The sequence below is a fragment of the Copadichromis virginalis genome, linkage group LG14 (genome assembly GCF_057382275.1).
Source record: "Copadichromis virginalis isolate Kocher_CV1m ecotype Utaka linkage group LG14, C_Virginalis_male_GT1.1, whole genome shotgun sequence".
In the NCBI taxonomy this organism is placed as follows: domain Eukaryota; kingdom Metazoa; phylum Chordata; class Actinopteri; order Cichliformes; family Cichlidae; genus Copadichromis; species Copadichromis virginalis.
Genome location: NC_140631.1, coordinates 38,351,273 through 38,368,114, shown reverse-complemented (window position 1 = coordinate 38,368,114; position 16,842 = coordinate 38,351,273). Strand labels below are relative to the sequence as shown.

Sequence of the window (16,842 nt, the reverse complement as noted above, 5' to 3'; positions counted from 1 at the left end):
AGCTTTGTCACGTAACTGTGCAGGATATTGGGGCAGATTTTTCCCTGGGTATTGCCTTAAAATCAGACTGCCCGCAGAGTGTCGAGAATTTAAGAACATATTGAACCTTTGTGTTATAATGACCCTAACAAGTACGAGGCCACGGGAGAAAATGGGATGTAGAATGACCAATCTTTTTATTCACTAACACGAAATATTATACGAAAGATAATACAGCGACCTAAGAATAAAATACAGTGAATGAAATTGACTTCAAGCCATCGTAAATAACAAGGAGAAATACATCGATCTAGTACGAACATTAAAAAAATATATACGTTTTGAAATCGTTAATAATCGAATAAGATTACTTGGGGAGACGGTTTACCTGCAAGTCAACATCCAGGCCACATTTTACCCTGTAAATTTGCCATTCGTTGATTTCCGTGAGGAGCGTACGCTATTCGTCATGATGTCACTCTCGGGAAGGCCAGCCCCTTTTCTCCTTGGAGAAGACGGTCGGCCATTTTAGGTTCATCAGTCGTCATTTCACATCGCTACAGTAGGACGGAGAACGTCAGGACTCAATATTTCTCTTACAACTGTAGTGGAGAATTGCCTACTATGAACTGAAACTCTTCCTAAAATCAAAACAATTAGATCCTAGTGTGAAGTGACGCATAAGCCAGTAGTTTCCAGTGTCGAGTTGTAATTTTTTGCACCTCAATGTAGCTAGAGGAAATGGCTGTGGAAAGCATGACTGTCCATCCAAACTCCCCAACTACCAACCACGAACACAACAGTCTCCTGACTGACGAAAGGTCGAGTAATTCTACAGTCATATTTAAATGAAATTATTTATTTGTCCTGTGCTTTTACACAAAAAGCCCGGGGTTTCTTTTTCCTTTTTTTCTGTCAGAGGGATTAAATTCGCCTTTTCTGGAAAACGAGTACAGAGGTAACGCCATGTTGATACGACAACGCCAACTGGGAGGCCAAAAAAACTTCTGGGATAACGCTGTTCCCTGTGTTTTATTTACGTTTATCACAATCAACGAGCAATCGACTCGAGCCAGCCTGTCTCAAGGAAAAGAGATGAGGTTGAAACGGCTGATAAATCATACTTTAAGCGACCATACTTAACAATTCGACGATTGATCACGGCGCCTTGGTTAACTAATCACCCTCTCTTAAAAAACTTAACTAATTAGTTCAATTAATCGTGTGTGTTTGGTATCAGTAGCGATCACAGCGGTAAAAGGAAAAAACAAACATTAAACTGGTGGGTTTTTTTGCTAACGGTGAGGCCTACTCAGGCTAGCAGCGTTAGCATGTTAGCTGGTGTTACTAACGTATGCTGTTGGCAACAACAGAGAAAGGCTAAGCTAAGGGCTAATACTTATGTTGACTTGTGATTTTTAAGGTCGTCGATATTTCTAATGGCTGCTGTTTTTTAAGTAGCCCAACTTTAAGTTATTTGATCACTATCGTCGATTATTATCGGTTCAAATGCATTTGTGCCGTTGGCGGAGCGTAGCGCTTAATTGCACCCTTGGCGTTACGCACTTAAAATTGTCATCGTCTCATTAATTGCAAATAAGAAAAACCCTTTAGCTCCCCTTATGAACGCCCTCAAACATTTAAGTTTAATTGTCGTTAAATTTAGATTTTTTTTCGTTTTACTGTAGTTATGGATGTATTTTAACTAACATGCCATTTTTATTCACAGTCGTGCCCACACTGACTCGTCCCCAACATCCCCCCGAAGTCCCCCCACCTCCCCCAAAATGTGTAAAACGTCTGCAAAGCATCCCAAAAGTGTTTAAAGTCAAACACAAAAGTTCCCTTCTCCACTGTCCCCAGTTGGCAAAATTTGCTGTACCCGGTTGGTCCCCCACTTTCCAATCCCCACAAACTCCCACTTAGTGTCCCCGAAAGTTTAGCGAGAAGCTTTATTTTTTTGTTGTTTTGAGTGCAAAATGTGAAGAAAGCCCGTCACAGTAAGTATTCCCCATTTTAAATGTGGCCCTTTGTGCTTATAGAGTTAAGTTATGGAGTCGAATATTGAGCTAATAATGTGCCATAATGCATGGTAAACCATTTGATCCGGAATAATCATGTGCTCTGCTAAACCTAAGCTGTCTGGTAGGAGGTTTGTTTGGAGATTTTACACTTTGGATATAAATGGAAACTGTCTGGTGTAACTAACATGGCGAACTGATCATGCACAGGACTGGACTTTATTGTGCTCAGCTTACAAATAACAAAGTAAATAACAGTTTTTCCTCTCCACAGCTCTGTACAGCTAAGCTTGTTTTGGTAGTATAGAGTATGCTTGAATGGGGTTTGCTGTTTTATGTTATTCCCTAAATTGGGAAGCAGCAGGTGATATGTGTGTGTAAGGGGGTATTTCAGAATTGCAGGGGGGCCAACAGCTTGTGCCCATAGCGATTCCCAGCCACCCCCTATTCACAACAACCTGCCTCCACAATACAGCCAAATCCCTGTGCTATGAAAGGGAGCCCTCCTTTGTAACAGGTCTGTGCAATCATACCAGTCATAAAGTAGGGGTCTGAGTTTGTGGTGTTTGATTAAAAGCTGATAGCTTTTTTAGGACAAATCATCTTATAGAGTCTATTAAAGTGTTTTAGATAATATGTCAAAAATGGACTGGACTGGGTTAGTTGGTATCTGATACTGCGTGTCTTTTTACATATTTCCAGAGAGAATAAGTGTAGTTTAATTCTGGCTCATGGTCCCGAGTACCAAATATGAAGACAGATTTTGTAGTTTATTCTGGATTGTGTCTTGTGAGCCATTAGCAGATAACTGATTTTTTTTTTCTGGCAGTGAATCCAGGTTTTATGAGCCCATTTTTAATAAAAGTGAGAGTTTACTAGGTCATCTGTGGATATCTTTGCACTCTAAAACCTAAAAATCAGTCAAATCTGGAACAGCTACTAATGAAAGATGACCTTTGTACTCCTTGAAGCAGTCCCTTGGCAGGCTACATCTTGGCAGCAGCCAGGATTTGTGGTGGAAGTTGGACTTTGCTGTAGACAGTTTTCATTCTTTAAGCTAACGTGTTTGTGGCATTCTCTCTTTTTTTATTAATATATTTGCTGTTTTGAGGGGAGAAATTGGGCTCTGATGATTAAGGCTGATTAATTTGCTTCCCCTGAGAAAGCCGGTGAGCTGAGGATGTGGTGCATACTACACGTACAGTGGAGTTGACATTTTGCCTCAAAAGCAGATCAGCTGTCTTCCACCACCTGCTCCATCTTAGCTCACTGTGGGCTCAGAGGAGGACAAAACCTGCCTTTGAGAGTCTGATACTGAATGGCAGTAGTCTTCTCAGTGAATCAGTTAACTCCTGTTCACATCATCCAGAGCTCAGACCTCTCCCTGACTGCTGGACACAGTGCTTGTCAGCCTACTTTGGGTGTTGGCCTTTAGGGAGGTACTAATATTTTTTCTTTTCTTTGTTACTAACATTTTTGTGTCAACATTTTATGACGTGTCTTGCACAGTTTTGACGTAACAGAGTGCCACATGGTTTTTCTTTTCCTTTTGTGGGCCGGCCCAGAAGTTGGCATCGATCTGGCTCCCTCAGCTAAAAGCCAGTAGGAAGTTTCCACGGGCTTCTAGATTGTGGCAGGAAATGTGCTCTGTGGGAAATAAAAGTTTATGATAAATACATATTTTGTTCGGCAATTTAATCTGAGATTAAGACCCATTACTGCAACACTCTGTTGCAAGTTCTTGTTGTTGTTTTGAGAGATGGCCAAACATAAACACGTTAAAGTACTCAACCTTCTCTGAGGTAGTCCTCAGTAACAGCAGACATCAAACAGCAGGAACTGTCTGTTTATTTTTTTTTTTCTACACCAGATGGATGTCCTTCATATTAGAAGTTAAAATACATTCAAAAGAGGAAAAAAAAGGCCTTATAGGGTATTTTTTTACTCTGGCAGTGTTCCAGCTGTGGTGGCTAAAATCTGTCTGCGTACAGACAAAAACACAAACACTTGGCATATTGCGCAGACTTCCTTTGTGGTTACTTCTGCTGCTGTAGGAGTGATGATTGCATTTTATCTGTGTATGATAACACACGCACAGAGGCTCACAAGGTGAAAACACACCAGTATTGCTGTCGTGAGTGTTAATAATAGAAGCACAGTATTACATATACACATGACCTAATTTGAAGTCTGAAATTGTTCGTGCTCGTCACGTTATGAGATTAAATCCAAAGGAAAGGTGTTGATGCTTTCTGGAAGCTGTGTAGACGATGTAGAAAGTTCGCCTTGAATACACAGTATTTTAGTTCACCATTCAGCGTGTTTTTATCTATCCTTCTGTTTGGATGACCTAGATAATATGTCAATAAGCAGCTGTGCAGTCTAACCTCACTGCAGGAGCGTTTGAGTTTGTTTTTTAATCTTGAGTGCGATTATATATCCCTCCCAGTGTATGCATAAAGTGTTGTGTTTGACATTTTAGTGTTTCCTTCACCTGGCTTATATGATTGAAAGGTCATCTTATTCTTATGGCAATCCCAGGTACTTATTATGTGCAGTCTTTACAGGAATGCAAGTGTATACAAATACAAAATCATTAACTTTAACATCAACCTGCCATAGATTTCAAATTCTGCAGTTAAATTTACATTTACCCATCTTACGGTGTGACAGACTGTCCATCAGAATACACCGTATAACCTTGTAAATCTTCAGCATCAGAAATTTTCCTGGCAGAAAGTGGTGCGTGCTACAGATTAATAGTCTCTTTTAGAATTATATACAACCATCAGCTCGTGTTTCATATCACAGTCACATGGCAGCAGTGTAAGCAGAGACCCCCAGACCCCCCCCAGCCAGATCCTCCAGCTCTCCAAGGGGACACGGAGGGGTTCCTGAGCCAGTTGAGAGACATGATCTCTCCAGCATGTCCTGTATCTATCCCAGGGTCTCCTCTCAGCGGCATACCCAGGATACAAAAATACAACAAACAGTAAACAAGGATCTAGATTAATTTGACCGATAATTTTCTGAAAAGTCTGAAATCGCAACGGCTCAATCGGGAAAAAATGGCACCATCTATGATATTAGCAGCAGATTATGATCGATGACTCGTTCTTGAATTGTGCGTGTATCCCTGTATCTTCAATTTTCAAATTCGCCGAGCCTCTGTACTCGTTTTCGCCGATTTACCCCCAGCTGCGTGTATAAAGTCGTTCTTGCTTCCTCCTCTTTGTTTGTATAATTTTATTGTGCATTTATCTTTGTAAAATTTTGTGACCATAATATTAAAGATGGCTTTCTTTTCATATACAGGGCAGAAGATGGAGAGCTGGAGGAGGGTGAGTTGGAAGATGATGGGGGAGAAATGGAGGAGGAAGAAATGGCAGGAGGTGTGTCAGCAGTCGGTCCAGGTGGAGACGGTGAAGAAGTGGGTGGAGGTGAAGGAGGCCACGAAGGGTCGGCGGAGCGGCCTCGGCGAAGTAGGGAGCGCCACGCTAGCAGCGGTTCAGACGACGAGAGAGCCCACCGTCGTAAGAGGAAGCGGAAGAAGGAGCGGGAAAGAGAAAAGAGGAGGTCCAAGAAGAAACGCAAATCACGACATAAAGTAAGAATTGTAGTAAACGCAGAGATGAAAACACCCGTTTTCTGGCTTAACCCAAAAATATCAACTCTAACATTTGTCCCTTTTTCTCTCAGCGTCATGCGTCCTCGGATGATGACCACTCAGACTACAGTGATGAGTCTGACTACAGTCCCAGTGAGAAAAGGAAATATAGAGAGTACAGCCCCCAGTACGGTTCTGTAAGTCTGAAAAGAAAACTTTCCCAACACACATGTTACGTGTGCATAATATAATGTGAACATTGTGAAAGTATTCTCAGTTTATCAATGTCTTATCTCTCTCTAGTCTCGTGGGAGCTACGGTGGCGCAAAGAGGGGTGGTTACATGAAGATGGAGAAACAGGGTTACGGAGGTTACGATGACTACGAAGATGACAACTTTGAGGGAGAGGAAGATGAAGACATGGGGGATGACGACTACGATGACTTCACCAAGGAGCTCAACCAGTACCGAAAGGCCAAGGAGGGAGGAGGCGGCCGTGGTGGGCGAGGTAATTTCACGGCAGTTTGAAAAATAGACTTTTTAAACATATTCTGCTGTATGCTGAATATGTGCTCAGCTGACAAGTCAACACGGTTTCATAGCAAGACTGTACACGGAAAAATCAAACCTAAGATCCAACGTTGTGACAAGGCCAGCTGTCTTTTCTAGGGATGTTTTCAAACAAGGAAAGAGAAAAATGTATCACTGTGTTATCAAAGTTCACTATTTTACCTGCACCACAGTTGAATTTGCACTCGAGCATATTTGCATACATACACACAACTTCTCTTATCAATACAAATTTCAGATAAGTTGCTGACAGGTGGAATCCCACTTTTGTAGCTTATTCTTACTTCTCTCTTTGTCTTCGTGCAGGGGCCAGAGGTCGTATGAAGAACCACAGAGGCCGTGGATTAATGAGAGGAGGGAGGAGGGGAAGAGGAGGAGGCAGAGGAAGAGGAGGGCGAGGCGGAGGAGGAAAGATGGGAGGAGATGATGATGGAGACGGCTACGGAGATGAAATGGAGGTGAGGATTAGAGCTCAGAATTATATTTTGCTCCAAGTTCACAAAGAGTCAGTTAAATGACAATAATAATCCTTGTCCTTACAGTATGGAGATGATGACTACGACATGGGTGATGATGACTATGATGACTACTCGAAAGAGCTCAACCAGTACAAGAAGTCCAAAGACAGAGGCAGAGGTTTGTTTTTCGTCTCTTCCTTCCGTTTCCTTTTATTTAAATTTGACCTACGTTGTTTGTTTTTTCTTGTTTTCATATGTTATTGAGATAATTGTGTGTGCACGTATTAAATATGGACAAAGACTCAAATAATGCCATCAGTGTATGTGCAAGTGTTTCTGTGAGCCAAAAACTGAGGTACCAGACTGTTCTAAACACTCAGTTTCAGTATTCCTTTTAAAATCTTTCATCCTGTTGATGTCATAGAAGCTAGATGTCCATACTATGGCACACAGTTTGTGAGGCCAATCAGCAGAAAGTTGCATTAAAGGGAGGGTTAAGGGAGCTAAAATGGCTAAAACTAGGATTTATGCAAAATTAATGGGGAAATATATCCTTTTTTTTGCCCAAAAGTTCACTCACACTGTCTCTTGATTTCTCCACCAGGTGGTAAAGGGGGCCGCGGGCGAGGCAGAGGTAAAGGAGGGCGTGGCATGATTAGAGGAGCAAAGGGTCGAAACAGAGGGAGAGGAAGAGGAGACATGGGGAATGATGACAACGGAGACATGGACAACGGGGTAAAACTTTCATAATTATTATGAGCTCAGGTTAAGCGCCCTGATCTGGTAACAAACTGGACAGTACAGCTAATTTGTATTTGCTTGTTGTGTGGGGTGGGTTCAGGATGGTGTTGGAGGTGATGGACCGGGAATGGGGAGGAGGAATCAGAATGAAAAGCACCAGGACAAGAAAGGAAAGGCCATCTGCAAGTACTACATCGAGGGGAGATGCACTTGGGTAGGATGGCACAAATATCAATAATATGTATTATTAATGCTCTTTTATTGTATACATACAGTTAAGTTCACTTTTCAAAGTGCACATATACAAATTTTGTATTACATTAGTTCCAATCGGACATGCGCACATCTCCTTTGAGGTTGCATTAGGAAGGGCATCCGGCGCACATCTCTGCCAAATCAAACATGCAGAGTTGCCCGCTGTGCTGAAAGTAACTTTCTAACAGTTTTTCATGATTTCATACCTCAAACGCAAACACATTTTTAAAATAGTATTTTAGAGTTTTATAAAGATGTTTTAGAAAAAAATTTACACTCAACTATACTGTTTAGCACACTAGCTACCTCCTACCTGGATAAAAATATAACTGTTTCCAGTGGAAATTTCAACGTTTGGTGCCAGGAATCTATAGCTTAATGCAAATATTATAAAAGGCTTTATACTAATATAAACTCTTATAGCAGCATGTAATAACCACAGCTGCAAGATAATGCAGAGGAAATGTCTTCTGTGTTGTTTATTTTGGTCTACAAATTATCTGTTGGCTGCTGTCTCAGCCCTGACATCCATAACACACACTTTTTTCCCATACAACAGGGCGACCACTGTAACTTCAGCCATGACATTGAGCTGCCAAAGAAGAAGGAGTTGTGCAAGTTCTACATCACTGGATTCTGTGCCCGAGCTGACCACTGTCCTTACATGCATGATATCCTTTGCTGTTGACCACATGGAGAGCCTATTTATCAGTATAGATAAGGCAGTCTGGAGTTGTGGATCAGAACCAGTTTTTCCAATCAAATTAAACTTGAATCTCTGACTAGTAAGTCAAGTTAAGAGTCAAGCTGGCAATATTTACCAGTATGAAGTTGCATAAGTGAAATCAATCCAGGGTTTACACCTGTTTATTCGGGCCACCAGGCCAAAGTTGACCCTTTGCTCGATATGTGCACCAGTGTTTTGTTTCAGGGTTTGTTTTTTAAAAGCTCCAATCGTTAAAATGACCATTTAGTTTTCATATTAGTTTTAACAACCATTAACACTATGAAGCAAAGATGAACTAGCAAATTGTTTTATCCAATAATCAGGGTAAATGATGTATTGTTGTATGTGAGTGAGGTTAAATATGATGCAGTGCTGTATCAGTCGTCGTACCCACTTTGTCTGATGTTGACACAGCTGATAATGTGACACGAGTGTTCCTCCTTGACTCCTGTGCTACGTGAATTCCCCTGTAAGCTGTTCCACACCACAGGGAAGTGTGTCAATGGTGACGAGTGTATGTTCTCCCACGAGGAACTCAATGATGATACTCGGGAGCTGCTTAACAAGGTAGGAACCTCCGACCTCGAAGACAGTCACCTCGTTTATCTTCTGTAAACTCTCACAATATTAAGTGTATATAAGTTAGATTTTTGTCACTCGCACAGTCTGCCAGTTTAAGTTGACAGACTGTTGTTTTTGTTTGCCTTCAGTTGTGTTTCTTTAAGATTCACCCAGCAGAGTATTTTTCTTGGTTTTGTAGATGCTGGCAGAGGATGCAGAAGCTGGAGCTGAGGACGAAAAAGAGGTGGAGGAGCTGAAGAAGCAAGGAATTAACCCGCTTCCTAAGCCCCCTCCTGGAGTCGGCCTCCTTCCAACCCCTCCCCGGCCCGTTCCTGTTGAAACCAACACAGGTGGTGTGGATTTTGCTGGGCCTCCAGCTGGTGACTTTGGGGGTCTTCCTGGACCTAATCAGGTGCCCATGGCTGTCAAAGGTCCCCCAGGACCAGGGCCTGTTCCTGTCCCTGGTCCCTGCGTCGGTCCACCTGTCCACGGTCCTGATGGAAGTCCCTTCCAAGGTGGCCCGCCGAATCCCCCTGGCCTTCCTCCTCCTCCCCACATGGGTCCCCCACCTCCTGCTGGTGGAGGAGGAGGAGGAGGAGGCATGGGGAAGAAGATCCCCTCGTTGTTTGAGATTAAAGTTCAGCCCACAGGACAGCTGGCCCAGAAACTCGCAGTTAGGTAAGAGATCAGAAATGCAAAGAATTAAAGTGAGTATTTGTATAATCCGCATCCTGACTTTGTCTGTAAGAAGATCCAAGTTCTCAGTTTTTGGAATGTAGGAATACTGTCTGAGGTTTTTACTCTGAGAACTGAAAACGTTTTCTGAACATCTGTGAAATTGCGTTAAGGCTGAGAAGCATCTGCTTAGATTCACAACAGCTCAAAGGTTCCTCCCAAAACCCGCGGGCCCTGAGTGTTGAGTAGACAAAGGATTTTCAGTGCAATAATTATTTTAGTGTTTGGTTATTGGTTTTGTCAGACTTCTAGGAAATGCACAACTAGCAGAGAATAATGTGTAACAGGAACTAGTATCTACATTTTTTTAATTAACTCTAAATAATTTAAAAAAAATGTTTGCTTTGAGAGTCACTATCCGAATTCTAAATCACACTCCCGCTTTTGTATTAGAAGCCAGGGCCCCAGTACCAACCAGGGTCAGACCCCAACACCTGGACCTCAAGGGCCCCCTGGTGCCCCTCCTCCCAGATTCCCTGCCCCTCCAGGTATGATGCCCCCTGACATGCAGAACATGGGCCCCAACCTTGGAATGAACCAGGGCCCTCCCAACATGGGACCCGGTGGACCACCAATGATGGGAGGATTTCCACCAGGAGAGGGCCCTCCACATGGAGGTGCTATGCCTCCAGGTCCTCCTCAGGGAGGAGGAAACTTCTACAATAACTTCTACAATCAGCAAGAGGGTATGAAGATGGAGGGTGTGGTTCAAGAAGGTGAGATCATTTTATACTAAATACCAAAATAGAGTTGGAGCAGCTTACTTCAAACAATAGTGGCTCTTAAACTTATGAGAATGTTGTCTGTTCCCTATCAGGTGACAGTTACCAGGGTTTTTCCGGTATGGACGAGAGAGGAGGCACAGGAACATTTGGAAATCAGTCAGGCAACCAGGAAGGCCCTGCTAATGGAGCCACAGCCAATCAGGGGGGGATTTCTGTGCCTGACTTTCTGCCACCTGCTCAGCGCGTCCTCTTCATGAGGATCCAACAGAAGCAGCAAGAGGAAGAGGAAAGAGCTCGCAGGATGGCTGAGGGAGGAGCAGAAAAAAGCAGAGACACTGAAGGTAGAGGAACAGCACCTGCATCTGTGTATAAATGATTCCTGTGGCATAGTGAGATGTAGCATCCTTTGCAAGTATTCCTCTTTCCGTATGACTGTCTAAGAACAGGAGAAACCTGTAAAACCAAAGACTTAAGACTTAAAACCATTTTGTGTGTAACAGAAATGAGACGGAGGTGACCCTTTCAGTGATTGCTTAGAGTTGACCAAAATGTCAAATCCCTCTTTTCCTAGGTGACTCAGGGAACTGGTATTCTAGCGAGGATGAGGATGGCGGTGGGAGCGTGACTTCCATCCTGAAGACCCTCCGTCAGCAGACCCAGGCTCCTCAAAAATCTGACGTGCATCCGAGCGACCCACGCCTTGTGAAAGCCTCTCCTTCCCACCCTCCGGCTCGCCCAGCAGACCCCCGCTTAGCTCGGGATCCACGCTTGGCACGTGCTGCTGAGTCAGCTCAAATCTCTGACCCCACCCACTCCACACTCGCTCCATCGTCATCTGGACCACCTGCAGACCCCAGGCTAGCTAGGCTAGCTGCTGCTGCCTCAGCAGGATCTGCCTCCCATTCGCCTCCAGCTGCTAAGCCTGAACCTCCCCTGGTCTATAAGCCCCCTCCGCTCACGACCCCGGCAGTGGATGAGGAGGAGACTGAGCGGGTTCTACGGGACAAGCCCGTGCCGATTCCTCTGGATCCGCTCATGGGTATGGCTCTGAAAGACCCACGTTCCCAGTTGCAGCAGTTCAGCCACATCAAGAAGGATATTGTTCTTCACATGCCAGCATTCGCTAAAACGATCACCTGGTCTCCTGAAGATCTGCTTCCGCTCCCTATTCCCAAGCAGGACCTGCTTCCTCTACCCCCGGGCATCCCTCCCGTGTCCACCCTTGACTCACGTCTGTCCCGCGGTCAGCAGCAGCAGTTACACACGCCACTCACTCACTCGCAACCTCCTTCCGTACAGCCTCCTCCTTCCTTAGACGCCCCTGCTCCCTCCTCCTCAGCTTCTACCCTCCCAGAATTTGAATTTCTGTCTCGCATCCTGAAGAATGTTAACTCCAGCACGTCCCAGACTCCTTCTCCTCCTCATTTACCCACACCCCCTACCACTATGCCAGTTATGGGTCAACCTCAGTCCATGCCTGCAGCTTCTATAGAAAAGCCTGTTGACCCCCGTGTTGCCCGCAAAGTCCCCTCTGATCCCCGTCTCCAGCCACCGAAGTCGGCACTGAAGCAGCCATCAGAACCTGTGCCCCCTCCGTCCACATCTCCTGCACCAACATCTAGTTCTTCTCCACCTGCCATCGCTCCCTATGACCCACGGTTGCTCTCCTCAGTTGGGGCAGGGCGCAGTGTAGGGGCCGGGACACCAGGGGGTGCCAGTGTGCTGAGCAGCATTAGTCTGTATGACCCTCGGACTAACAAACCAGGCAGCCCTGGTACCAGCAGTGGCGCTAACAACTCTCCTAACTCAGCCAGCCAAACTGAGTCCAAACTCAGTGACTCCACAACGAGTAAACCTAAATCCAAGGAGCCCCTCTTTGTTCGGAAGTCTGCATTGGACCAACCTGAGCCAGAGAAAAGTACAGAGCAAGGCACGGATAGATACAACAGCTATAACAGGCCCCGGCCCAAACCTGCGCCCTCACCTAACTCCACAGCTCAGGGCGGGCCTGCTGCAGCTGGGGTGGCTGCAGCTGGAGGTCAGGGTGCTCCTGGATCTGCTGCAGACCAGGCGCCTGCAGGGGTCCATAACCTACCAGTATCCTCTTTATTTGGTGTTGTGAAGCAGGCTAGTAAGCCTGGCGGGACAAGCAGCCCCTTTGGGGGAAACAGCCCTGCACAGTCTGATCAGGCGGCCGCAGAGCAGGACAACGGCTCCCTGAAGGAAGTTTTCAAAGGCTTTGACCCCACAGCCTCTCCCTTCTGCCAGTGACACTGATCCTGGGACCCTGACGCCCCAGATGTGGCAGCTGGGTGTGGATTGTTTCAGGTTTTTGGACACTGAAAATGTCAGTGCAAAGAGAAACGTGCACTGTGGCAACTGCCTGTAAGACGAGTTTTGATAAGATTGGCAGCAGACATATTACACACAGACACACACACCCAAACACAGTGTTTCAGATTCTATAAAAGACTCTCGGGTAGCGTTTAAAGTGAAATCTCTATTTTAAACAGACTTATTGATGTATAAATAGATGTATTCTCTCATCTCAGTGCTTAATGAAAATGATTATCCTGACAACAGACACACATTTATATGGAATGAAACTTTAGGCATCACATGTGTTTAAATCTCCTTTTATTTAAGTTTCTCACATCCTTCTGTTTCATATTTCTTCTCTTCTTAAAGCTGATGTGCTCGTGTATATATGCATATTTTCTGGTTAGTTACAGATGGCTGTGCTCTTTGTAACAAATTAAAAGCTTTTTTTATATCTGATTTTCCCAACAATATATTGTTTATTTTTGGTGTTTCTTTAAACAGAATCAAGAGCACTGAGGCAACTTACTTTACACCTGTCAAAAACTAAATGCCCTCCACATCACTGCCTTTGCTTTCATCCACTGTCCTCTGTCTTTGGCGTCACATCAAACTAAAGCATTTTTTTTTCTTTCCACGTTACTTTTTTTCTGCAGAAATGACTGAAATGGTCTTTATTCTACTTAAATGCTTTTTTAAGTATTTTTCTACTCCTTTGCACTGTCAGCTTGTGTCTCTGAGGCTTGTATTTATATTTTGAGTGGCTGTAACCCTTCAGGCTGTTCATGTACAGCTCCATTTCAGGTGTTTAGCTCTTACAGGTGACAGGCTCTTTAATCACTACACAACCGTTGAAGCCCCTAATTCTCACAGATTTTGCCTTTACTCCAGTCTTGTTGCTGTGAGGAGAAACAGACTTTCACTTGAACATTTATTTTTATCGGTTTGTGAATATGGAGAGCACTTAAGCTCTAGTTTCCATAAAGCTTAAGGGGGCGTTAGGAAAAAGCAGGAAACAGGTTTAGCTGCTCAGACTGATGACTGACTCTGTCACTTCGCTCTCCAATGGCACATTTGGTTAGCGGTTAGTTATCCATTGAATCATGTCCTTTTATCTCTGCTGCCAAAACTGGTTTTGTCAAAGTTATTTCCATGTATTTCCTCCTAATTACATTTGAATTTGGACCACTGAATTAAAAGTCATCTACATCTCAGCGTTTAGTTTCTTTGTTTTGTTTTATTAGCTGTTCTGAATAGAGAAGTTTTCTGCCTTGCATTCTCAATTGAAATGCTTGGCTGGTGGCACCATGACAATCATAAACTACATTTGGACCTAAAATTCAGACGACTTGTACGTGTCGCACTCATCTGTGCCCCCTCCTGCTTTTCATCTGAACCATGCCAACCAAAATAAATGAAACAAACTAAAAAAAATGTTTGAAAAAGTGGACGTGTAATTGTGGAAATGTTCACGGTTTGGACTCGCAGCTTAGATGAGAGTGCAAGTCTTCTCTCCAGAACGTCTGCCATAAACGCCATGAACTGTGTGAATTAGAAGTGAATCCAGCGTCTGAATCAGGGTGAGGGAAAGCGGTTGTTCCTGTTTGTTGTAAGGGGGGAGCGGTTTCATTGCCAGTCTCGTTGGCGAATCTGTACGTGAGCGGTCAGTTGTGGCGGGTTCAGATGTTTTTGACCTCCAGAAAGTGAAGATTGTACAACAGCTCTCAGGATCGTGTTCGTCCATCTTGTGTATAAACGTTTTAATTTATTTTTTTATACTTGAGTAAATATACTTCCTCACTTGTAAATTTTGAGCTGAATCATTTTGTATGTCAGAGATTACCACTCACCTCAGTGGGGCGTCGGCGCGCTGCAGCAGTGTGAGGAGAGGAACGACGTTCACGTCTGGTTTTGTGTATGAAGATTCAGATAAGAAAAACTCACTATTATGTCGTCCTCCCTGCCAGTCCATTTAAAAGCCTGTCAGGAGGCTGAGTGTCAGCTATAGCAAGTGTGAAAGTTGTTTGTTTTTTCCTTTATGGATTTCTTTTTGTTTGGTTCCTTTTTTTTCCTCACTATGTAAATTTGACCAGTATCCAGTTCCCGTCTTTGGAGGACTGGAGTTTTCTAACTGTACACTGTAGGTGAGGTTGTAAGTATTTAAATAAAATTAATACATGATCAACCAGTTTCAAGTATTTCCTGTGTTGTCAGTACCTCGGATGATTCATTTGACGCATTTTTGTTTTCTGTCAAAGTCTCTAAGTAATTCATTGAAGTCACGATTGTTCAGCCGGATGAAGGTTGTGAGCGCTGAGCTGTCTGTCTGTGTCTCCAGTCAAATCAGATTATCTAAAAACGCCCTTTGGCCTGCTTTTCAGATGTATTTTTCACAAGCAGGCTGTCATTTTTTTTTATCTTGTTCTTTTATATATTTAGACCTGAACCGTGCAGTTCTTGGCTCGGCCCCTGTGGATTTGGATCAGTACCTCAGCAGCACACAGGCTGTTTCCTGGTTAAGTACGATCCACTACTGACTCACTTCCTGCTACCCTCCCATCCTGCAGCGCTGGCTCCAGGAAGACAAACTATTCATCCCGAACCTCAAAGGTTTCCTATCACACACGCGAGCGCACATGTTCTCCTCTGCCAGTTTGGTTCTACGTGTTGTACCCGCCTGTGACCTTCAGCACAGCACAACACAATGTTATACGAGGTTATCCAATAGCTAATTAAAATGATTATTACCTTTATTTAATTAGGAAGTCTCAGACATTAAATCTCGTATGTCTTCCTTGGCCAAACGAAGTAACGTAAAACACCAAATCTACAACATCATAAATTCAACTTTAAATTCTAAGGTTTTAGAAATGGGAAAATATTAGTATTGTCTAAAGATTAGGTAGAAACAAAGTATGACATTACAAAATTATTTAACAGAAACTACAGGGCAGTGATTATCAGTTGTACAGTACTTTTTGTAAGGCGTTGGACAAACATGGAGTCGGCAAATGTCTCAGCAAATTCACCCCACGGTGATGTTCAGGCCTCGGCTGGCTCATGACGACAAAATTAGAAAAAGAATGAACAAGTGGGGCTTGTTTGGACGTGTTTCCAGCTCACGTTTGCAAAGTTGTATCTGAACAAACCAAAAGACTTCAGGAGCACGGCAGACCAAAGTGGAGATGTTTGACAATGATGCACAGCATCAACTAAAGAACCCAGAACATCAGCACAAACACCTCAAGCCAACTGCCAGCACGCTGTTGGAGGGGTGATGATTTGGGCTGGTTTTGCAGCCACGAGGCTTAAGCACCTTACAGTCACCGAGTCGACAGTGAACTACTCTGTTTACCAAAGTAATCTAGAGTGAAATGTGAGGCCGTCTGGCAGGTTGGTTGCTCTGCTCTGCAGAAGGACAATGATCCCAAGTGTGTGCAGACCCCTGAGGAACAACGTTTTAGAAGTCAAGATTTTTCATTCTTGACAATAAAATATATTTCATGGTAAGACAGTTATGATTTAAACCATTGTATTGTTTTATCAGAAAATATTTTAGCATGGTTATAAATAAAAACATCATAATTTAATGTGACAAAGCGCTTTTAAAACTGTAAAGACTGCCCTGATTAGGTCACATTTATCTTTGACTTGGGTCTTTCTTAATTTGGCCTGAGGAGGCTGTGGTGCAGATGTTTATCAAAATTTGGGACATCTGCACGTGAACTTCAATAAACTTTGGTTTGTATTGTAATATCTATTCTCAACTTCTTCTCCATTATAATTTATTTATAAAACATCAAAACAGCTAAATAGGTTTACATTTTTAGTAATGACAAAACTGAAAGTAAAGTAAAGACAGTCTGGAAAACCCACTAAATTTAAAACAAACAAAAAAAAGAAATCACAAAAACATTCTTCACTCTTCAGCACAGCTGAAGTTTTCCAGATAAGATCCGTGGGATGGAATATGGTGATCCAGACTTCTGAGAACATGCAACCTCATTGCTGAAATAGGGAAATGTGGAGCGCTGTCATCTGCTTTTAGTATGATGCGTTGGGTTTTTTTGTATTGTTAAGTGGATGACCTGTACTGATAGTGGTGTTTTCCCAGAGTTCCCTCACACTCTGAGTTGTGCGTTCG

At 43.5% G+C, this 16,842-nt stretch overlaps 1 protein-coding gene and 1 long non-coding RNA gene across 4 annotated transcripts; one reads left to right on the top strand and one right to left on the bottom strand.

The window, feature by feature from the left end:
• Nucleotides 1–394: 394 nt before the first annotated feature.
• zc3h4 (zinc finger CCCH-type containing 4) lies at nt 395–14,887 on the top strand. Of its 3 annotated transcripts, none has more exons than XM_085430827.1 (14): nt 395–800; nt 5,316–5,607; nt 5,700–5,804; nt 5,911–6,115; nt 6,484–6,635; nt 6,720–6,813; nt 7,240–7,370; nt 7,477–7,590; nt 8,191–8,302; nt 8,816–8,925; nt 9,119–9,597; nt 10,051–10,370; nt 10,472–10,720; nt 10,951–14,887. In XM_085430827.1, exons 1-14 carry the CDS (start codon nt 721–723, stop codon nt 12,648–12,650), a joined length of 4,143 nt encoding a protein of 1,380 aa, XP_085286953.1. In that variant the 5' UTR covers nt 395–720; the 3' UTR covers nt 12,651–14,887. The 3 variants fall into 3 exon arrangements, with proteins under 3 accessions (XP_085286953.1, XP_085286952.1, XP_085286954.1); XM_085430826.1 differs by having other exon boundaries at nt 10,048–10,370; XM_085430828.1 differs by lacking the exon at nt 395–800 and adding an exon at nt 1,581–1,979 and having other exon boundaries at nt 10,048–10,370.
• Nucleotides 2,276–9,123, bottom strand: LOC146694578 (uncharacterized). Its single transcript, XR_014914910.1, has 3 exons — nt 8,753–9,123; nt 6,462–6,616; nt 2,276–3,647 (listed from the first exon to the last, which is right to left on the bottom strand). It is a non-coding gene; the product is annotated as an uncharacterized LOC146694578 (long non-coding RNA).
• Nucleotides 14,888–16,842: the final 1,955 nt, after the last annotated feature.